General features: G+C 59.7%; 1 protein-coding gene across 3 annotated transcripts in view; it reads left to right on the top strand.

The window, feature by feature from the left end:
• The window catches only part of GRM4 (glutamate metabotropic receptor 4), a 100,129-nt gene that overhangs the window by 63,763 nt on the left and 13,879 nt on the right, over positions 1-22,487 (top strand). For 2 of the 3 annotated variants that reach the window (XM_021098606.2, XM_084966951.1), the window contains exons 4-8: positions 4,838-4,973; positions 7,427-7,581; positions 9,563-9,703; positions 19,881-20,081; positions 20,325-20,461. In XM_021098606.2, coding sequence (XP_020954265.2) covers positions 4,838-4,973; positions 7,427-7,581; positions 9,563-9,703; positions 19,881-20,081; positions 20,325-20,461 — 770 coding nt within the window. The remainder of the gene's footprint in view (positions 1-4,837; positions 4,974-7,426; positions 7,582-9,562; positions 9,704-19,880; positions 20,082-20,324; positions 20,462-22,487) is intronic. The other variant, XM_084966952.1, reaches the window with a different exon arrangement.

The raw sequence follows: 22,487 nt of genomic DNA, 5'->3' as shown, positions 1-22,487 counted from the left end.
CCTCGAGGCTGCTGCCAGTAAACGTTTGTTGACTCAGTGAAGGAAAAGCAGTGGAGCATGTGGGTCCCGGAGCATTGCTGGAGGTGTAGCGTCTGGGGAAGCGTGCAGTGGGCCTGGCGCCCAGTGGGCCTTCCTCCTGGCACCCTTCTTGGGCTGGTCGCTCTCTCTTCCAGTCTCGCTTCCCAACCAGACCGTGAGCCTCCTAGGAAGGGGCCTTGCTATGATTTCCTAAGGACTGAATATGCCAGGAGTGGAGCAGGGCATTTCTTGAATGAATGAATGAATGAATGAACATGCAGGGCCAGCCTGCCCTGGGGGAGAGCAGCTGCAGGCAGACACGGACACAGGTACAACCCGGAGAACACCGGGCAAGGCCAGCAAAGCACAAATGGAAAGGGCACAGAGACCACAAGACACAACAGGAAAGTCATGTCGAGTTCCGCGAATGGAGACTCCATGTCAAGTTCAAGTTGGCAGGTGCCTGGAGCCTGGTGGAAGCACAGGGTTCCAGCGTCAGGGGAGGGCTGGCTGGGGAAGAGCCCATCCTTCGGGGAAGGTGGGACTTTGGGAGCCAGATGGCCGGCAGGGGAAGGGCAGCCCAGGCAGGGTCCCCACGCACCTCCCCTGGATGCGCTCGGGCCCAGAGTGGCCGAGAGGCCTGAGTCACAGATGGACAAAGGAGGTTCCAGCACACGGGGGACCAGAACGCCCTCACTGTCACTGCTGTCAGGAAGTCTGGTCTGGCCTGGGTTCTGGGTCCATGTTCACCATGTGTTTACGTCTTGCCATGTTTGCTTCTGATGGTTTTTTTTTAAGACGAGAAACAGGGATTTCCTGGAGGCCCACCCATGGAAGCCTCAGTCTGGTTTCATCCCCACCTCCAGAGGTTACCGTGACTCTGAAGGGCGTGGGTTTCCTTCTTGTCCTTGTTTAGTCATTCAGCGAGCATTTGTGGAGTGCCTCGTGTGTACCAGGCACAGCTCTAGGCGCTGGGGGGGGTCACAGTGAAGACGGCAGGCAGAATCTCCTGCCTTCCTGCAGCTTTTGCTCATGTGCCTGTGTGTTCCTAGGTAATAGGTCCTATCACATGTGGCCTTTAAATGCCACATAAACAGGACCGATCCTGTCTCACTTTGCTTTACAGTCAACTGTGCAGTTTCAGGATTTCGTCATGCTGAGATGTGAGAGCTGTTTTATGAATCCTCGCTACATAATATTCCACTGTGCAAACATACCACGGTTTAGCCCTTCTTCTGTTGTAAGATATGAAGGTGGTTTCTGTTTTTTGGCTGGTTCAGAGTGCCGAGTGACCGTCTTTGGGCATGGCTACTCGCGCCCTTATGTGAGTTTCTCTGGGGAGGACGTGGACGTGGAAGGGGACACGCTGTCACGTCCCTGCCTTCACTGGATGTCGCCATACATCCCCCAAAAGGGTTCTCATGGACCCCTCGATCATATCGTCCAGCTTTGTCGTAGCAGAGCAGGGCCTTGAGCAATGAGACTGAGGCTAAGTCAGTGTTGGGTGGGCTGGCCCAGGGCCAGGGGACAGTGTGGAGAGTGGGCAGGCCCTGGGCCATTGCAGCGGGATGGGTGGGGTGCTCATGGGGGATGGGCAGCGGGCAGAGGGCTGGCCTGGATTCTAGACGCTGAGGCCACCTGCCCTCAGCTTCCCAGCTCCCTGTGCGCTTGGGCCAGGAGCTCTCTGAGGTCCCTGCCACCCACAGGCTCAGATGCGCTTGTCAATGCTTGAGGCTTCCTGCCCCCGGCCCTGCGCGCAGGTGCTGGCTGGCTGGACAAGGAGCTTGCAGCTGGCATGCCGCAGCCTGCGCTTGCCAGGGGACCAGGGCTGAGTGTGGGAGGAGGAGCTTGCCAAAGGGGGACCCAGGAGGGCCTGGAGGACAGGGAGGAGTCCGGGGTTCCCCCTGACCCCCTTCTCATGACCCTGTGCCTGGATCTCTGGCCTCTGTGCACAGAGAGCATGTGGGCTTGGTCCTCGCTGCATGAGTTTAACTTGATTGCATTCGTTTTCCTTACGGACTCATGGGTTCTTATTGGGGCAAAGGAGTAAGGCGCAGAGCAGTGCCCGTCCTGGCAGGAATTAGGAGAGGGCGTCCTGGGGGAGTGTGAGCTGTGGTCCCCACGGTGAGAGGCTGCAGAGGCAGGGGCTGGACACAGGAGGGTGGGCGGGCTTGGCGTGTGACCTGGCGTCTCCCCAGGGGTGTTTGGCTGCAGGAGGTGGGGTTAACAGAGACCCAGTGACCAGGGCCTTCCCTTCCTCTGCCTGAGTGAGGCTCTGGAAGCAGAGCTGGATGGTAGTCCCACTGACCAGCTGTGTGACCTCCATCAGGCTACTTAGCACCTCTGAGCCTCAGTTTCCTCATCTGTAAGATGGGGCTGTTCACACCTGCCCCAGGTGCTGTGAGGATTCACTGAGTGCCAGGCATGCAGTGGGCACCCACTAATTGCAGGTCTCTCTCAGGCCACTCCAGTTCTCTCTGGCTGTGGCAGGGGGCCTGGGGGGGCTGCTGAGGCAGATGCTGTGCCACTTGTTACTGGAATCCTGTGTCACCCCAGGTGAAGCAGCCTTTTAGTCCTTGTGCTGAGGTCCCCTGAGCCGCCAAGCTGACTCTCAGGCAGTGACGCCATCAGTGCCTCACTGTGCCAGTGACACCAGTGGGTACTTACTCCATGGTGTGTGCTTATAGGCCCCCCGTGTTACCTGACTCCACGTGGCTGGTTGTGACACACTGGACGGACTGAAGGAGTCATGAGAGCCTGATGGCCTGTGTTCAAACCCTGGTCTTCCCCGACTGCCTGCGTGACCTTGGGGAAGCCACTTAACCTCTCTGTGCCTCAGTGTTGTCATCTACACGTTGGAGCCGTGCTGCTCATGAGGGAATCCATGCAAACGTGCAGAACGCTATTTAGCGTGCATTACGCACTTGAGAAAGGTCCCCTAGCGCTGAGCACTGCAGAACCCCAGCTCCCCTCCGGTCTCCACACCCTGCGGTGGGAACGGTCTGCCCCAGCCCCGGTCGCGGTCTGGATAGCAGTGCTGTGGTTACTTCCTCTTTCGCCAGCACAATGCAACGTGTGTGACACCCCCTGGGGTCAGGCAGGACCACCCACTGGAACTTCTTAGGGGAGCACCGCCCAGAAATATGACTTAACCTAAGAGCTTCTCCCTCTTGGGGAACAATTACCCCCCGTGCGGTGCCCCCTCCCCTGTGCCCCCTCCTCCCTCCCGAGCCAGGTGGCCTGTCCTAACCCCTGCCCAGCCTCCCCCTCGTGTCCATCTGTCTCCCCAGATGGGGGCAGAAATGTCGCCGTTGGCCCATTTTCTAACTGGAAAGGAACCATATGTTGGTTTAGCTGGGAGCTGAGTGTCTGCCGGCCGTGTGATGGCAGGGCCAGCGCCGGGGCAGCAGGCTGGCTCCCTGGGCACTCTCTGTGACCAGGGACCCGAGGGCCCCGTCCTGCCCCCGGTCCCTCCCTTCTGCTCTCCTTTTCTGCCCCCTCCGAGCACCTGGTCACCCTTCTCGCCTCCTGTGCTCTGGGTGTCTCACAGGGCATGAGGCTGGCCTGCCTGGAAGAGGCAGAAAGTAAGGGGGGTGGGTGCTGGTCAGGGTGGGGGCACAGGGCCATGGCTGCCTTACCTGCTGCAGAGAACAGGAGCTACTTCCAGCCACGTGTGAGGTGTGAGGTGCCAGCACACCGAAGCCCCCCTGCTAATGTGAGCACCTCCTTCTCCTGCAATGCTCTCTGCCGCCTCCTGCCAAGACTCTGCTCTGGGTCACCGTCTCCGGGCAGCCTTCCCTGGTTGCCACCTACGCCCAGGAGCAGAGGGCCCTCCTTGGATGGAGCTGGGCACTGGTGCTTTTCCCCATGGGGCAGTGGGTGGGTTGTGTCCCCTTTGCACTGCAAGCCCCTTGCGGCCTGTCCCCCACAGAGGGGTGTACAGTCTGTGCAGAAGGCTCAGGTGACCCCAGCCTGGACTGAGAGGGGAACCTGGGGTAGCAGCCAGGTGCCCAGCCAAGGTAGATGGTTTGAGGCATTGGCTTGGCCCCAAAGGGGTCCCGATTGAGGCTGAGACCCAGGGGAGGGGAATGGTCTTAGGTAAAGGATCTGCCTTCATCAGGGGAGTTCCCGGGTAGCTCAGCGGGTTTAGGTTCTGGAGTTGTCACTGCTGTGGCTCAGGTCATTGCTGTGGCTTGGATTATTGCTATAGCTCGGGTTCAGTCCCTGACCTAGGAATTTCCGTATGCCACAGGTGCAGCCAAAAAAAAAAAAGACTGATCCCTCACTTTTTTCCATCAGCTGAGCCCTGACTCTGCTGCCACCGATGTCTTGGGGGTTTTATTCCCTGGAGGCCCCACACTCTGCACCCCAGTAGGCAGGGAACTGTGTGGCTTTGGGCAAACCTCTTCTCTGTTCTGAGCACTTAGATTTACAACAACCTTATGAAATAGATAGTAGTATTACCTTAACTTTATAGATGATGTATTTGAGGCACAGAGAGGTTCAGTAACCAGCCTGAGATCGCACAGCCTTAAGGAGCAGAACTGAGATTGGAACCCAGGCAGTCTAACTTTAAGCACAATGCCATATTGCCTCTTGCTAGTGATCTTTTTATGTATGGGCAGCTGAGGCACAGAGAACTTAAGTGACAAGTCCAGGGTTACCCGGCCTGAGTGGCAGAATCGAAATTTGCACTATGGCTTTTCTGACTTTAGAGCCTGTGCCCAGAAAGTGGGACCTGGGAACTTAGCGTCGGGCTGGAGGATGGTGGGAGCCCCCGGGAGTGTGGCTGGGGGAGAGACTGATGCCCTTTCCACAGGGGGTGTGTGCATCGCCCAGTCAGTCAAGATACCGCGGGAGCCCAAGCCCGGGGAGTTTGACAAGATCATCCGGCGCCTCCTGGAGACCTCAAACGCCAGGGCAGTCATCATCTTTGCCAACGAGGACGACATCAGGTGAGGGCAGGTGGCTGTGGGGGGCGGGCCTTGGATCCAGGGACCCCTGCTAGAGACCTTCCTAGGCAAGCCTGACCCATCCTGGGTTCCAGAGAGGTGGGGCACGCAGGGAGTGTGTGGTGGGGAGACCCTGGGGCTGGGTCCCTGCTTCGTGCATCCACTCTACCAGCTGGGGATGGTGAGCAGGTACTTAAACAGAGGGGTCAAGGCCATGGGCTTGGGCCCAAACACCTAGGTTCTAGCCCTGCTCTCTGTCCCAGTAGCTGTGTGACCTCAAGCAAGTTTCTCAGCCTCTCTGGGCCTCTTTTCTGTTTTAAGAAAAGGAGCTAATGATGCCTGCTTGATCATGTTGTTTGAGCACTGAATGCAGCAATGTGCATACAGGGCTTAGAGCTGGCGCTAGTGGGTGTACCACCTCTCAGCCCCCATCCTCTTCCCTTAGTGAGCTCGGAGGAGTGGGAAGAGGCCGGGCTGAGGTTCTAGCCTGTCTTAGGCACACACTCAGAGTGGACAGTATCGTCCATTCCCTGGGCCTCAGTCTTCACATCTGCAGAGTGGGGGCAGGTGGTGCCAGAACCAAGTGGTGCAGAAGTTGCAGACCAGCCCACCTCTCTGCACACCTGGTCCTGGGTCCCAAGTCACAGGTCGGAAACTCAAAAGTGACCCCTGAGGAGTTCCCGTTGTGGCTCAGCGGGTTAAGAACCTGGCTAGTATCCATGAGGATGTGGGTTCCATTCTTGGCCTCACTCAGTGGGTTAAGGATCCAGCGTCGCTGTGAGCTGTGGTTTAGGTCACAGACGAGGCTCAGATCTGGCATTGCTGTGGCTGTGGCCTAGGCCAGCAGCTGCAGCTCCGATTCAATCTCTAGCCTGGGGGTGGCAGGGAGTGCTTCAGAGTGCACCTGACACCTCCCTCAGAGCTGAGAGGTGCTGCTCCTGACCCCTCAGAGCTTTCAGCTCCCCTATATTCTGTACTGTCCTGTTGCCACAGATCAGCTGGCAACGGGGGTGGGAGTGGCGCTTTCTGAGCTCTTTTCCTCTTCTGGTCACAGGCCCCGCACTCCTGCCCCCACCCCTGCCAAAGCCCAGCACTACCAGTCCCCCAGCCCCAAGCCTCCTGGCAGCGCAGATGGACCCCCACGCTGGCCCCGTGTCCCAGAGAAGAGGCACCTGGGGAGAGGGGGCAGGGCCTCAGACCAGCTGTTGGGGTGTGTGTGGAGGGGGCATTTCTGGAAATCCACATGCATTTTCAGAAGTGAACGGGGGTAAAAAGAAATGCAGGGGATTTTGCAGAGATGGAGGCTTGGGTGCTGTGGGCATTGCGGGCTGGCCAGATGCAGGCAGGTGTTGAAAGGGCTGTGCTCTGGGTTCTGAGAACAGTGGGCCCTGCGGGGCCACAGCAGGTTTGGGGGGCCAGGAATGCAGAGAGTCAGGAGGTGACAGAGGAGGGAAGGTGTAGCCTGGGGGCCTGGAATTCTCCCTGGCAGCCCCCGGCTCTCCTGCCCCAGTTGGCCACCTCCAGCACAGCAGCCACCCCAAGCCCTGAGTCTGTGTCCTGGCCTTGGGAACCGGATGGCCTGGCCAGTTTCTAGAATCCTAGCCTCTCACTTGCTGGGTGACCTTGAGCCAGCTGCCAGCCTACTGAGCTCAGCCTCTCCCTGCGGAATGAGCTGCGTTGAGGAACTTCTGCCCAGTCCTTCCTGTTTCTCTCCTTCCAGATGGTTTTGAGGGCCCACTTAGTTCAAACATTCCTTAAGTACTGGCTGAGCACCTCCTGGGTTTGCCCTGTGCTGGGTTCCAGGGCCCCTGACCTGATGGGGACCCCTGTCACTGTGAGCCTGGCCGCCCCTACATCCAGCCAGCATGGTGCGGGGGCAGCTCTTTGAAGCCCATGAACTTTTGGCACAGGAGGAGGTGGGGTGTAGAGGGGGAGGGGGTAGAAGAGAAAGAGAGAGAGAGAGAGAGAAAGAGAGGTGTGTGTGTGTGTGTGTGTGTGTGTGTGTGCGCGTGTGCGTGTGCAGCAGTGGATATAAGTGTGAGAAGAGGCCAAGGGCTGTGGGTCTCTGCTTAGGACCAGGCTGGCATGAACTGAGAGGGCACAGCCCAGGCGAATATAGTTCTGGGGGCCTGAGTCAGAAAGGGGTAGGTCCAAGGCTAGGGAAACAGGTGTGGTCTTTGCAGGGACAGGGGTGCACTAGGGGAGCGCACCGGGCCTGTAGGCAGGGTGCAGTATGGGTGAGTGGGGGTGCATGTGCCTCTGGTGAGGCACGGGCCCAGGCAGCAGGGAACCTGGGGCCTGAAGGTACGGGCCTGGATGTCAAGGGCCCTGGGCTCATGTGGGTCCAGAGTGGGGGATCCAGGCACGGGCCGCGAGGGGCACAGGTGTTGCCCCGGGGTGGGAGTGCAGCTGCGCGGACAGACACGGCTGGGCTGCGCTGGCGCGTGTTCCCGCAGGCGTGTGCTGGAGGCGGCGCGGAAGGCCAACCAGACGGGCCACTTCTTCTGGATGGGCTCGGACAGCTGGGGCTCCAAGATCGCACCCGTGCTGCACCTGGAGGAGGTGGCGGAGGGCGCTGTCACCATCCTCCCCAAGAGGATGTCCGTGCGAGGTAGGCCCCTCACCACCCAGCACCATTGTCAGTCCCCTCTGCAGCCCCTTCTTTTTGTCCCCCATGCCCTTCTGCTCCAGCTCTTTGTCCTGTCGTCCCTCCCCCAGGCTCACGGCTTCTTTCTGCTCGGGTTCTGGACTGGAAGGCCTTTCTGGCCACACTGAACCCAGCAAGATTCAGAGCCACCTGTCTCAGCTATTTCGGGTGTGTGGCTGTACAAGAGGCTCGTCCTTTGCTGTGGGAGCGGCCCCAGAAAAGGCAAAAAGACAAAAAAAAAAAAAAGCCTCGTCCTTCAAGGACCCTCCTTCGCCCCCATGAATTTCCATCCCTTCTCCATCTCCCAGCTTGTCTCCCAAAGGGCGAGGCCCTTGCCCTGCCTGAAGCGAGGACTCTTCCAGAAGGAGTCTGGGAGCTGCCAGTGGGCAGCTGGGGTTGGGCCTGCCCTGTGTCCCTTTCTCCGTCCTTCTGCTGCTCTGGGTGTGAAATTCCTGTTAACGCCATGGCCCAGCCAGGCAGGGACCTCACCGTCCTCCAGGCTTCTCCCTGCTCTGGCTCCAGTCAGCAGAACCCAGCACTGATGGAACTGGAAAAGCCTGCAGGCATCTGCCTCCACCAAACTTTCCAAGAGACCAAGGCCTGAGCAGGGGAGGGACATGCTGAAGGCCACACAGCAGCGTCCTCTGTTCTCCCCGAGGCAGAGGGAGCGCAGGCAGCAGAAGCTTGCACACACCCCCTCCCCAGCCTCGAGCCATAATCAACACAAAATAACAGTCCCTCTGGTTGGTACCCACAAATGCCAGCCCCTTCCAGACACCTCATCTGCTCTTCCCAGCAACCCCACAAGAAGCCTGTATCCACATTTAAGTGACTATATTAGGGCTCAGAGAGATGAAGTGACATACAGTGGCAGTAAGTGACACCCACCAGCTATTAAGTGGCCAAACCGGGGTCTGAACCCAGAACTTGCCCAACGGGTCCTTTTTCTCTGTGGGACATTAGAGAAAGCTTTAGAGCAGTGGATCTCATCTGGGCTGATCTTGAGCCCCCAGGGACATTTGGCAATGTCTGGAGACATTTTGGTTGTCACAGTTGGGGAGTGATGCTCTGGCATCCAGTGGGTGGAGGCCAGGGTTGCCGCCCCACATCCACAAGGCACAGGACGGCCCACAGCAGTAATAGGGCCCAGGGTCATGGGTGTCAAGGTAGAGAAAGTCGGCTCAAAGCTAGTCCCTAGCACCAGCACCTCTCCTACAGCCCGACACACAGTCCTTGAGCCTCCACTGGGCCAGACCCAGCAGCTCAGTCCACTGTGCACAGGCATGGGAGGCAGAGGGGGCACTGGGAAGAGAAAGAAGGTATGAGTCACCCTCCGGCTGCCCAGCCTGTCCCTGGTCCTTCTGGGCTTAGCTGGGCTTAGAGCCGGGCTGCTGGGCTCCTCGGAGCCTTGTGGGGAGGCTGTCCCTGGCGGGGATGGGCAAGTTCTGGGTTTGAGGGGAGATGAGCCAGGTCCCCTTCTGACCTTGGGACCCCGCACTCTCTGGTCTGTCTCTTCAGAACTAGGGAGCTGGTGCTGCCAGGATTGGGCGCCCGCCCCCGCTGGGTCCCCCCCTGCCCCCGCCCCCCCTGGGTCCCCCCCTGCCCCCGCCCCCCGTGGCCTCTCTACTCTAGTCTCAGGATCCCAGGTGGTTCTTTCTCAGGCTGCACATTAGCGTTTTGGTGGGTAAAGAGCAGCGGAAACATCCTCATCCTGTTCTTCCATAAAGGCAGAAGTCGTCAGATTATACGTGCTGCCCCTGGAATTTAATACATCTTGTTTCATTGTGAAGGAAATGAAATGCTCCATGTTGTGTTTTTTCCGGCTGGGCCCTGAGTAGGGAGCACGGGCTCTTCCCGCCCCGCTGCTCCCGCCAGGGCCGGCTCAGCCTGCGGGAAGTGGAAGGACGGGGGTGGGGCGGGGTCCTGACGTGCTCGTTCCCGTCAGGCTTCGACCGCTACTTCTCCAGCCGCACGCTGGACAACAACCGGCGCAACATCTGGTTTGCCGAGTTCTGGGAGGACAACTTCCATTGCAAGCTGAGCCGCCACGCGCTCAAGAAGGGCAGCCACGTCAAGAAGTGCACCAGTGAGCACGCGCGTGGGCGGGACCAGGATGGCCCGAGGGGCGGGGCATGGGCCCGAGGGGCGGGGCCGGAGGCGGGGTCAAGGCCGACTCAGGTACCCACACCGGGGCCTTGCGGGTGGGCGGGCTTAAGTAAGGCCCTAAACCCCAGGTGCCGCCAACTGTAGGTGGCGCTGCTGAGGAGGAAGGGGCTCTTGGGTCCAGGCAGAGGCGTTGTAGGGGCTGTGGCTGCCTTGGGCTTCCTCTGGACATTCCTAGGGCGTGCCGGCAGAGCTGGACTGACCCCGGCTGTCCGAGCCTCCTGACGCCCACCGGTCTGAGCACCGTGCAGAAGCCATCTCTCACCCTTCAGGGTCCCCACAGTCACTCCGCAGACACTAGTCTCACTCCCAGCACCTGGCCCTTTCCTAAGCGCCCTGGATGTAGCGGTGAATGAAAGAGCCAAAAACCTCTTGGAGTTTTTATTCTAATGGGAAGGCAGACAATCAACAAGATAAATAAGTAAGCTGTAGACTATGTCAGAAGGAAAATGTGCAGTAGAAGCAAAACAGATAAGAGGCTGGCCTCCTTGCAGCCTAACATTTCTGCAGAGTCCTGAAAAGGACCAGGAATGAGCCTGGGGGGATGGATGATGGGTCTGCTTTACAGGTTGGAAAACAGGCTCAGAGAACGTAAGTCAAGCGGCTTGGGCTCCCCCACAGATGGAAGGTGCTAGAACAGGGTGTGGACCAGGTGGCCATCTGGGCGTGTGCACCTGTGCTATGTTTGGATGTGGATCCTTGCGTGCGCTTGGGTGGTTCTGCAGCAGGACCTGACCTCAGGGACACTGGGGGCTCTGGGTACTTTCAACCTGAGTGGTGTCCATGCCAGGATGATGAGCTCCCTGCTATATCCTCCTGGAGGGATGGGTGCAACTTGGGCAGAGGGCCGGATGAGCAAGGGGCCGCTGAACCAGCCACAGGGACATGCTGTGTGGACTCACTGGCGGGGAGTGAGACGTTGACCTCTGATGGCTACTTAGGACCATGGGTGTCCTCTGAGGACATGGGCAAACTTGTGTGGGTATAGGCGGCCCTGTGTGTGTGCCCTTGTGTGTGACTGCGTGTGTATGTGCAGGAGTGTCTCAAAGAGACGGTACATGTATGCGCCTTGGTCTTATGTAGGGGCGACCGTCTTGCGTGAGCTGAGAGCCATAAAGAGCACTCTTTGTTATGCACTTACTGTGTTCTAGACATTTTAACGACATCATCTCCTTTCACCCTCACAACTCCAGGGACTCTGTATTATAGAGGCTCTGGAGAGCCAGAGAGGCCAAGTAGCTTGCCCAAGGCTGCACAGCAAATGCCTTTTTGAGGCAGTAACCATAACCAAGGTGCAAGAAGCGCCAACCTGCCTGGTAGCGAAAGGCTGAGCTCTCTTGTTCTGGCAGAATTATTGAGAGCATGCCCTTTTATTCTCAAAAGTGCCCAGGGGATAGAAAATTGTATGTTCACTCTGATTATAGGTCACCAGGCCTGGCTTGGGGTGAGGATGGGGGAGACGGGAAAGGGGGCAGCCCCAGAGTCCAGCCGCCAAGGCGCTTTCTGGAGTCAGCTCGGGGCCCAGGAGGGACCGGAAGGAGCAGGCTCGGTCAGTCCCTGGGGGTTGTGCCAGACTCCCAGTCCTCAAGGGTGCCCTGCTGCTGGGAGTCGGGGGAGGGCCCCTCTCTGCAGCCCTCAGGGAGGTGTCTGGGCTGACTTGGCAGCAGGTGGGGAAGGGCGGGGGGAGCAGGAGTCGGAAGAGTAGGTCTGAGGCCAGCTGGGACCTCTCTGGGCTGTAGATTTCTCATCTGAGAAATGGGATTGACAGTGAGCTCATCCAGGGGGCGCCTCGGGGCGCAGGTGAGAAAAGGCAGTGGAGGCACCTGGTGAGCCTGAGGGGCTGGCTCTCCAGCTGCAGCAACGTCAGATCCAAGCTGTGTCTGCGACCTATACCACAGCTCACAGCAATGCTGGATCCTTAACCCACTGAGCAAGGCCAGGGATCAAACCCACAACTTAATGGCTCCTAGTTGGCTTCGTTTCTGCTGTGCCACGACGGGAACTCCTGGGGTGGATGTTTGGAAGCTCTCCAGGGACTGTGTGTATGTTCAGGGCTGAGAACCTCAGGCAGGAGCAGCGCTGTTGCCCTCGAATCACCTGGGGATCTTCTAAAACCCTGACACCTGGCTCCCAGCCCCAGACACTCTGATTGGATTGGTCCTGGGTGTGACCTGGGCATTGGGATTTTTAAAAGGTGCCCTTGGGAGTTCCTGTCATGGCTCAGTGGTTAACGAATCCGACTAGGAACCATGAGGTTGCGGGTTCTATCCCTGGCCTTGCTCAGTGGGTTAAGGATCCGGTGTTGCCTTGAGCTGTGGTGTAGGTTGCAGATGCAGCTCAGATTCTGCATTGGGGTGATGGGTACGGGGGCAGTTCTGCTTCCCGGTCCCTTGGTAGAATATCATAGGCCAGGAGAACTGGGGGGACTGGGCACCTGACAGTGTGTCCGGGTCTGTGTCTGACTCCGCCTCCTCACTGCTCTGTGACTTCGGACTGGTTGTTTAACCTCTCTGAGTCTCGGAGAGGGCAGGGGAGCTCTTTCAGTTGTTGGGAGGATGGTGCTGTGTACGGAGTCTAAGAAGAGGCTGGCCGAAGGACGACGAGAATGCTGAGTGCTGACAGAATGGTCGTTACTGTTGAGGACACGGGAGTGGGAGGGGGATTTACATGCAGTTGGGTAATTTAACAGCCCAGGTCCATCCATCAGGGTAGGACTCAGTGAGGGGGGACACCATCCTGGGGGCAGGGGGTGGAATAGGCTGTCACAAGGGTTGCACCCATTTTGCCGAAGAGGATGCTGAGGCAGTTGGTGAGTGTAACCTATCACGGCGCTGGCAGAACTGGACTCATAGCCAGGCAGCCTGGCCCTCGTGCCGGTGCCCACCTGCCTGTCCCGAGTCCCCCTGCCCCAGGTCCCTCTTTCTGCCTCAGCCAGCACTGTGTTCTCCACCTGCCCCACCGTCTCCTGAGCCCAGCTCCTCGCTCGCCTCCTCCGGGATGCCCGCCCCACCCACACCAAGGCCCACACTGGTCCCCTTGATGCTCACAGCCTCTGCCTGCCTCAGGCCCATAGGCCGCGCCAGCCCCGCCCAGGATCTCACCGCCTACAGGTGCCACTCCTGTGCTCCTTGTCCTCTGCTCTGCCAAGTAAGTCCCCCCTCCCCACCCCAGGGCAACAGCTGGGCTTAGTGACCTTCCCGGAGGGTGGGAAGGACATTCTCGGGCCGTGACCCCCCCCTTCAAGCCTGTCTTTAATTAATGCCCCCAAGACAAGGATCTGAGAGCAAGCAGTTTCCTTGGGAGGGGGTCCCAGGAAATGCCTGCAGGGGAGGGAAGGCAGCAATAAAGCGGATGATACCAACAGGTTGCCACCTTGAACTGCCGGAGCTTTGTCTCCTGGGGCACTAGGGACAGAAAGAAGCACTCCTTGCACCCATCGCCAAGTCCTGTCTGTCATTGCTGGCTCTCCCTGCGGGGAGGGGAGGGCTTTCATTCCTCAGCGCCTCCAGCTGTCAAGTGGCTGGCAGAGGGCTCTGTGGCCAGTCTCTGAAAAGCGGCAGAACCTGGCTGTTGGAGGTTGTGCTGGTGTGTCTCGAAGTGGCAGGTGGGGACAGGCACCCATCCTTTCTCAAATATGCAACCATGAGGGTCCCGCTGAGCTAGGCATGGGTCCCAGTGTCACTTCCCCGCTGTGTGACCTTGGGTGGGTCACCTCACACCTTGAGGCTTCAGTTTCCCCATCCGTGAAATGGGAGTCCTACTGCCTACTTGCAGCCCCCAAGCCCTGCCCCAGCAGAGCCGCATCCCCCACGGTTCCTGGCGGGGACAAGGCAGGGAGGAGCTGCAGGAGCCACGGGAAGATGGCCCAGGGACTGCCCACACCTGAGCAAGACAGCGATCATAGAGAGGGTGGTCTCTGCCGCCGGCACGGCCTGCGGGAGCCCGCCTCCTCCTCTGCCCCCTCCCCGGGAACCCGCAGAGCAGGGCTCAGGAATTAAAGCTGTAAACAAGGCAGATGTGGCATCTGTCTTTTTGACAGCGCTGCCAGCCAGGTGATGGCTGAGCGGAGGAAGGCCTGCTTTATGAGGAGATAGGAGAAATTTACTGCCTGCTGCTCCCAGGGGCCCCGAGCCTTGAGAGGAAGGGCGGCCGCGTGGCAGCTGGGGACGTGCGGGGAGGTGCCGCTGGCCCAGCTTACGCGAGCAGCAGTAAGCGCAGCAACAACAATAATAACAGCTGATACTTACATAGTGTTTATTACTTGGCAAACTCTGTTCCAGTGTTTTGCTTCACAGCAACCCATTTTACAGATGAGGAAACTGAGGCACAGGGTGGGGAAAGTCTTGTCCAATGTCATATGGGTAGTAAGTTGCAGAGCTAGGATTCAAACCCTGTCCGGCTCCAGGGTGTCCTGCCTCAGGCCAGCTGGCGTCCCAGCTCAGGGGCCCTCCTGGCTCTTCAGCCAAGCTTTGAAGGCTCTTCCACCTCCACGTTCCTCAAGGAACCTGAAGAGGGGTCCCTTCCTGGGGAGAGGAAGGAAGAAAAGACCCACATGTGGGATCCTACTATGCGCCAGGCTGTGCTGCTCACTCGGGGAACTCATGTGTTCAAGCTGGAGGGATCCTGAGCCCTTTCTCCTAGTGCTGCTTCTTACTTGGTCCACTACTGACTGTGTTCAAGAGGCTGACTGTGTGCCCAGCCCTGTGCTGGGCTCTATGAGGGGGACCCCCCCGCCGGGAGCTCCTCAGCAGGGGGAGACCATGTGGCCTGGCAGACAAGGTGGTGCCTGATGGTCCCAGTGTTAGAGCTGGGGGCCTCCAGGGACAGCCTGACCGTGAGGCCTCCTGGAGATGCTGGGAGACAAGGGAGGCTGCACTTGTAGGTCAGGAGGTCAGAGGTCCTCAGTGGAAAGGAGTGTATGCCAGGCAGAGGGCAGAGCACGAGCAAAGGCCCTGAGGCAGGCTTGGACTGGTAGTCTGGGGAGCAAAGGAGGCCATGTGACCGAAGCAGAGAGAGCACCAGGTAGGAGATGAGGTCCTAGAGGTGGGGGCGGCTGGCACGGGGTGGGGGCGGCTGGCACGGGGCACGGGCCTTGTAGGCAAATTGTAAGGATTTAGTCTTTTAATGCAGAATGAGATACAGCCATTGCAGGGTTTGAAAAGGATTCAGGAGGTCAGATTGCTCTTGTAACGGTTTCCCTCTGGCTGCTTCCTGGACTGGAGTTGGGGTGAGGGCAGGGCTGGAGAGCATTTAGGGGGCCGGTGCCCTAGTCCAGGTGGGAGGTGGTGGGAACCTGGAGTGGGGTGGTGGCTGAGATATTTATAAACTTTGCAGAGTTTGCTGAAGGATCTGAGGCGAGAGAGAGATGACAGCAAATGAAGGATGACTCCGGGGTTCTTGGCCGCGCACTGCGATGGGGGCCGGGAGGGTCAGGCTTGGCCAGGTGGAGATTCCTCGGGGAGAGGGAACAAAGCCCAGGTTGGAGTGGGTCAGAGAAAACGGAGTGAAGTGGGTGACATGAGCAGGCACACCTCTTTTGTTCTAAACAGGAGGGCTGCCAACTGGGGGAGAAGGGCCTAGAGAGGGGTTTTGTTTGTCTAATGGGGAGAAATTAGAGTGTATTTCTGTGTGGAAAGCAGAGATCCAGTAGACAGAAACCCTCAGACCTGTGTGTTTCAGGGAGGTGACAGGGAGAATGTCTCAGCCACAGGCAGAGTCAGGAAAGAGTGGGAATGGCCAAGTGGCAGCTTCCTGCCCTGTCTGCATATCAGTGGGCAAACTGACCTGGGCCCTGTCCATGCTCAGCTCGTGGGGGGCAGGGAGAGTCTGCAGGAGCCAGGCTGCCCACGGGACGGAGGGGCAGTGGGTCCGGGGTGGAGGCCTCTCCACTCAGGGTGGGGAGTGACCCCGAGGAGGGGTGTTGGGAGGAGGGGAGAACAGACTTACAGGGCACTACGTGCAGGTGTGATGCTGTGTGTTTTTCATCTGCGTCTCCTCGAATCCTCCCTGTGGCCCCTCCAGGTGGCCCCTGGATGTGCATCTGAGAATGTAAAGTTTACTTGGCCAGGGTCACGTCGGGGCCCATGGTGGAGCCGTGCAGCAGGTGGCTGTCCCTGGGGGGTCCTGGGACTCCCTGATCCTGCTCCCTGGAAGGTTGCCAGGAGGTGTGTGTGTGTGTGTGTGCACACATGCGTGTGTGTGCGCACACGTGTGCATACAACTTGGGAGGATGGTGGCGGGTGGGGTGGGTTGTGGACAGGTGAGGGGGGAGACCACCAGGAACTTATTATTTCAACCTTGAAAACACATTTCAATTACAATTTACAACCTGCAGACAAAGGCTGCGGTCGCCGTAGTAACCACAGCTGTGGGGTTTTGACAGAGAAAATCCCCTCCCCGAAGGTTCCCAGCTGGCTGTCACCTGTGGTAGCACCCACCTGCAGCATCTCTGGCTCACTGTGCCCCTGGACACAATTAGGACATCTTCAAACTCTTGCCGCTGTCATTGCTGCCACATGTCTGGAATTGATCCCCTCCAGGAGCGCCCAGAACACAGTTCCCTGCCTGGGCCGGGGGTCCCACCCACCCCATGAGGCCACCGACTCCTGCAGCCCTGCAGATGGGAGCCCTGGCTCCCGGTTAGGCCTGGCCAGACGGCTGGGGCAGGAGCTGGGACCCCGAGTAGGGGAAGGGGGCAGGTCAGGGCTGGACGGAGGGAGAAGAAAGGGACCTTTCAGGGTGGGTGAAACTCTTCGGGAGCCAGAGAGCCAGGTTTGCCACTCGCCGGCCAAGGCAGTGCCTGGTGCCGGTGGACACCTGCCTGGTGCCAGGATTTCTGCAGGCCCTGGGTATGCCCTGGGCCACCTGCAGATCTCGGCTGCCTCCCTGGTGAGGGAAACCCTCCAGCCTACCTCCCAGAGGCTCGGGGAAGAGGAAATGCCAGCCACGCTGCAGGTTGTTTGCTGAAGAGTCGGGGGTGTCCAGAGAGCTTCTCTGCTCACGGCCACCTTTGCCAATGTTCAGGATAGTATCTTGACCTTGTCTGATGGTGTTTGGGGTCCCTACTCCCCCCTCTCAGATGAGCACACTTAGGCACTGCCATTGCTTCCTGGGGGGCTCAGGGGGAGGGCTGTGGATTCTGAGGGGTGAGTGGGTGTGTGGAGGGGGCACGCTCAGGCCTGCTGCTCCCTGGCAAATAAAGGCCCTTTGCAGGTCACCTCACCAGCCCCATTTTCTTATTTTGTTATTGGCACCAGACTTGAGACCAAAGTCAAGGGCATGAAAGTATGTTGGAAAGTCTCTAGAAGTCCGTGGCTGGCATCGTGATAGCTCCGGGGTGGAGGGACCTGGAGAGGCCATGCTCAAGGGCCGCTGAAACCCTGTAGGACCGCAGCACCCTGAGGGGTGCTACCCTGGGGAAGGGGTCCCGTGGGCTTGTCCCCATTCCAGGGCCTGTGCAGGTGGTGTCTAGACCCTGCTTAGAGCACTTGGTCCTGGACCCTAGAGGCCCAGGAGCGGATGCTGCAGCCAGACCCACTGAGGAGGGACCCTGTGGGAAGGCAGGGAGAGGGGCTGAGGGCAGCTCAGTTGGGTGGTGCAGCCAGGGTCCCCGGGCCTGCTGTGTCCTTGGCCTTGGGAGAAAGCTGCCTCCTGTGCAGTGGCCACAGCCTCTGCCTGGTCCTGTTAATAATTCAGCCTCTCATCCATATGAAATGAGGGTGTGATGGGAGCTGTGGGGGGTGGAGTGGGGGTTTATGGTCTTCAGGAGGCAGAAGGAAGGCCCTGGGGGCTGGGGATACAGGTGGGGGCCAGGCTACCCTGCCCCAGCCCCCTGTGTCACCCTTTGGGGCCAGGACTGTCCCTCCTGGCTCTCAGTTCTGTGATTGGAAGGCTTGCACAGCGGGCAGCCTGCGGCGGCTGGAGAACTTGCTCCCGTTCCTCCCTCTCCGTGCTGAGGCCTGGCGAGCTCTGCCTCTCAGCAGAGTGGGCGACGTTCTGCTCGCCCAGGCCCCTGAGGCAGGCGGGCCTTGCACCCCTGTGTTTAACCCTCTTGTAGGCACCAGGCCTCTCTTTATGACCTGTTGTGGATATAAAGCTGTCAATCCTCCTGGGGACCGTATCCTGACCCTGTGAGGTGGTCCCATCATTATCCTCACGTGGCAGATGAGGACTGTGAAGCCCGAGTGATGAGGTGGCAGGTCCAAGGTCACAGCCAGAGTATGTGAATGAGCCGGGGTTCTGGCCCAGACAGTGCGGTGTGAATGCTGTGCAGTAACAGCAGGAAGCCCAGGCTTAGCTGACCGGCCGGAGAGCCAGGTGGGCGGCTGACGACTGCCTGTCTCCATCCCGGGCCACACACGAAAGCTGTGGACTCCATCTGGCCCCAGCAGTGCCCCCAGCGCCAACCCGGCCTCTGCCCCTAAATTGTTCAATCTGAGCTGGAGACCTTTGTCCTTGACCCTGAAGCAGGTACCGGATTCAGGTTCTGACCTTGGTCACAGAGTCTTGGTGGCCACAGCAGGGCTATTAAGACATGCCACCAGCTCTGGGGGAGCCCTGGGGAGCAGGGTGCAGTGACCATCCACTGGCTAAAAATGCAGGGATCTAGGGGGTGATCTGTGGCTCCCTGGGGCCTCAGCCTGGCCCCCCACATGCAGCCACTCACCCAGCTGGCTGCTGGCAGGTGTGTGTGTGTGGGTGTATTTCACCATCCTGGCCTTGAGAAGGACGCAGGTGATGCTGTATGCAGGGCTGTGGCCTTGGGAGGGGACGCTGGGCTCCCTGGCACTCTGCCTGTCCTCTCCCTGTCATCCTCCTGCCCCTGTGCCCCCATCTCAAGCCCCTGCCCTTCCGCCCCTCCCCTCTCACTTCCCCACCCTCCCGCTGCAGTCCGGCTCTGACAATCTCAGGTGTGGAGGGGTGTGCAGGCGGGGAGGCAGATCCGGCTGCAGCAGATCTGGCTGCAGCAGATCCAGCTCTGCATGGTCCTAGGGTGCCAGTGAGGTTTCCCAAGCCTCGTTCTCTCATCTCCGTGATGGGGAGACTCATTCACTTACAGCACGGTTGTGAGTGTTCAGTGAGTGAACATGTGCAGGGAGCTTAGAACAGTGCCCGGCCCAGAGCAGATGCTCCCCAGAAGTTCATAGCCCTTCTTCTTCGTCATCATCACCATCACCCAGGACCCAGGCCAGGAGCTCCTCCTCCTCCAGGAAGCACGCCTGGCCTGCTCTGGCCCAGGGCCCCCCGTGGCCCCCACTTAGAACCCCTCTATTCTGACCACATAAGTACGGTACTAATGTGGCTTAGTCACCTACTCCGTGTCTGCCGAGTGTTTTCTGTACCGCATCTCACGAAGCCTCCCAGCACTCCCTCGAGGCAGGAGTATGATCTTTTTACTGAGAGGAACTCAAGGTCCCAGGCACCCAGGGTTTGCACAGGGCCCAAGTAGAGGGGTGGGTGTGCCCAGAGCCAAGGGGGTGAGGGTGGGAGGACACAGCACCCTGGGGAGCCTCTGCTGTTTGCAGTGAGAGGGGGGGGGGTGTGAGTTCCCATTTAGCAAAGCTCCCTCACCCTGGCTCATGGGGGAGGGCTGGGTAGGAGTGATGGGGACCTCCGCTATCTGGGCCATCTGGAAGCCACTGAGGGCTTGGGCGGTCCAGGTCCTGAATCCTGAAGGACCTGCAGCCAGTCTCTCACCCTTTCTGGGGGTGGGGGGACAGCATCCCCATGGCTGTGTGGCTTGACACAGTTCCTGCCCTGTGGCTGCTATTCCTGGAGTTGGTGGAGGCCAGGCATGGGGAGGCAGGCAAGCACCACCGCCAGAAGAACTCCCTGGCTTGTGGCCTTCTGAGGGTGACGATGCCAAGGGGGCCCGACCTGGCTGTCCTGGGGCCTCAGGCACAGGTCCAGCCATGACGGCAGAGGGCCCTTGAGCGCCATCCTGTGTGCCTCTGCAGACGCCCCCCTGGGGTGGTGGACAAGCCTGGCCTGAGCCCGGACGCCCAGGTGCACAGAGATGGCTTCCTGAGCTTGGGGGCCACCGCAGTACATTGGTGAGGACGGCGGGCCTCGCGGCCCCTCACTCTTGGCTCTCGTTGCAGACCGAGAGCGCATCGGGCAGGATTCGGCCTACGAGCAGGAGGGGAAGGTGCAGTTTGTGATCGATGCCGTGTACGCCATGGGCCACGCACTGCATGCCATGCACCGTGACCTGTGTCCCGGCCGTGTGGGACTCTGCCCGCGCATGGACCCCGTGGACGGCACCCAGCTGCTCAAGTACATCCGCAGCGTCAACTTCTCAGGTAAGGCAGCGGTGTAGGGTGCCACCCAGCCCCGGGGGAGGGACCCCAGGGGAGGGGGTTCCAGGGGAGGGGTCCCGGGGCTCTGTTGGGGGAGTGGAAGGCTCTCTGCCGGTACTCCCAAGGGGTCAACCCTCCCAAGACGTTCCCTGTGGAGGGGCCTCTGCCCTGGGCTCGCCATCCTCCCTGCCTCTGGGCGAAGGCCCAGCCAGCAGGCAGAGCGTGTGACACCCACGGGCCCCACAGGCATCGCAGGGAACCCTGTGACCTTCAACGAGAACGGAGATGCGCCCGGACGCTATGACATCTACCAGTACCAGCTGCACAACGGCTCTGCCGAGTACAAGGTCATCGGCTCCTGGACCGACCACCTGCACCTCCGAGTAAGCGCCTGCTGGGAGGGTGGGGGTGGGGGGGGGAGGGCACCTCCAGACCTGGGGGGGACCAAGGCAAGGCAGCCACTGATTCACTCAACCCCTGGGTTTGCTGCCGCTGAGGCAGGGCTTCTCTCAGTGCCCCCCAAGACCTCAGAGGACCCTGAGCCCTCCTCCCAGTAGAAGAACAGGGCAGCTGGGCTTTGCTGCCCTTCCTGTTCCTGCTCTTCCCTTGGCCAGAGGCCTTCCTGCAAAGGACGTGCAAAAACCAGATAGATGAATTCACCCCGGGGTCAAGGTCTTGGTCGGGGGTGGGGGGCGGGGAAGGGCAAGAAAGGTGAGCAGGCAGAGGGCTACGTCTGGACCAGGCAGCAACACGGTCAGATGGCGGGGTTTTCAGCGCTGGGCAGGGAGAGCCACCCGGAGCATCCAGACCACACTTCGAGGCCATCACTTTTCTGGTGTCGTGGGGGCCGCTTCTAGGTCCTCCTGGCCACATTCCCCAGCCCATGGCTGTCTTGTGGACTTGGTGGCCGTTCCCCGCAGTGTCCCCAGCTGTGAATAGAGCCATGTTTTGGAGAGAAAGGAGCTGAGGTTCGGCTCTCAAGGAGGTGCCTGTGGACTGGTCCCCGCTTCGCCCAGCGGAAGGGCGAGCCCCGCTCGGGGTGGGCACAGCGTGATGTCTACATGGACCGGACATCTAGGGGGAGGTGCCTTCCTTCCTTGCTGTCCCCTCCTGTCAGAATCCCTTCTGGCGGCAACACCTGGGGCCCTCTCAGCACTTTCTGCCTGTGATCTCATTTATCTCCAACGGCTTCAAGTCGGGAGACATCTCGGGAAAACAGGCTGGCGAGACAGTCCACAGGCCACACGGCACAGCGGGGACAGAGCCCCCTCCTACAGTGATGCTCCTCGTGTTGCTGAGTGGGGACAGACAGATGAAACAGGGTGGGTGGAGCCGGGGTGGGGACAGTACCCCAAAGGAGGGGGCCGTGATTCCACTCACTGGTGACAGCAGCTCATCCTGCTGAGCCCCTGCTGTGTGCAGCTGCTGCTCTAAGCACGCGACCTTACTGTGGGGACAGTGGCCCCATGGGGCTGGCACTGTTATTAGCCCAGGCTACAGGCGTGGCAAGTGAAGGCAGCATGGGGGGCGGGGTGGCAGGGGTCTCTCCGCAGTAATACAAGCCCCTCCACCAGCACGGAGCTGAGGGGCGGGACCACTCTCCCCACCTTCTTCCCAGTGCTGGGTTCTGGCTGCACTGGGCTGGGCGGGGGCAGGGGGCACAGAGCAGGCGAGGCCTCCCCTGCCTGTACTGACCTCCTTCTGGTCTGAGGTCAAGCAGCCTCTCCTGCCGGCGCCCAGACCTCACTGCGTCCTGCGAAGATTCCACAGAGATTCAGAGCTGCCTGGGCCCCACTGTGCGTCAGCCCTGCGCTGCGGGCTAGAGACGCAGCAGGGAAGTGATTCAACCCCCTGTCCTCCTGAGGCTGAGGATCTGGAGAAATGTGAGGAGCTTCCCTTATGACTTCTGACTGGACGCCACACTAAGTCACAAAGGGCACAGAGGCTTCATAGCTCCTCTCTTTGGATGCAGTGGGGAAAAGGCTCAGAGATGTTGAGGTGTCTTTTCAAGGGCACACAGCCAGCTAGCGACAGAATTGTGGTGCTAAGATTTGACCACATCCACCACTCTATAGGAGCCACAGAATTTTCTAGAACACCCACTATCACCCTGTGTCCCCGTGCCCCCCTGCAGTGTCACAGTCCTGATGCCCAGTGATTGTCCTGCCCTGTTGTCCCTGCAGGATGTGGGTGGCACTGGTCACTGCTGTGCTCCCTGGCCTCCAGGGGACCACACAGTGTTATGCCCAGGCCCCCAGCACAAGCCTCCCCTCGTGAGGCTGTCCTCAGATTCCCCCCATTCGGTCCCCTCACCCTTTTCCTCTGCTCTGACCCCACCCCTTGGCCCTGAGCCAACTGCTTGTCTGTCTGCCCAGGACCTAGCACCCAGCACACAGCCTGCCAGGCCTG

The sequence above is a fragment of the Sus scrofa genome, chromosome 7 (genome assembly GCF_054392235.1).
Source record: "Sus scrofa isolate SSC_HxYL_T2T_F1_AM1 chromosome 7, Sscrofa_HxYL_maternal_Yorkshire_Landrace_v2.0, whole genome shotgun sequence".
Lineage (NCBI taxonomy): Eukaryota > Metazoa > Chordata > Mammalia > Artiodactyla > Suidae > Sus > Sus scrofa.
This window is presented reverse-complemented; position numbering and strand designations above follow the sequence as displayed.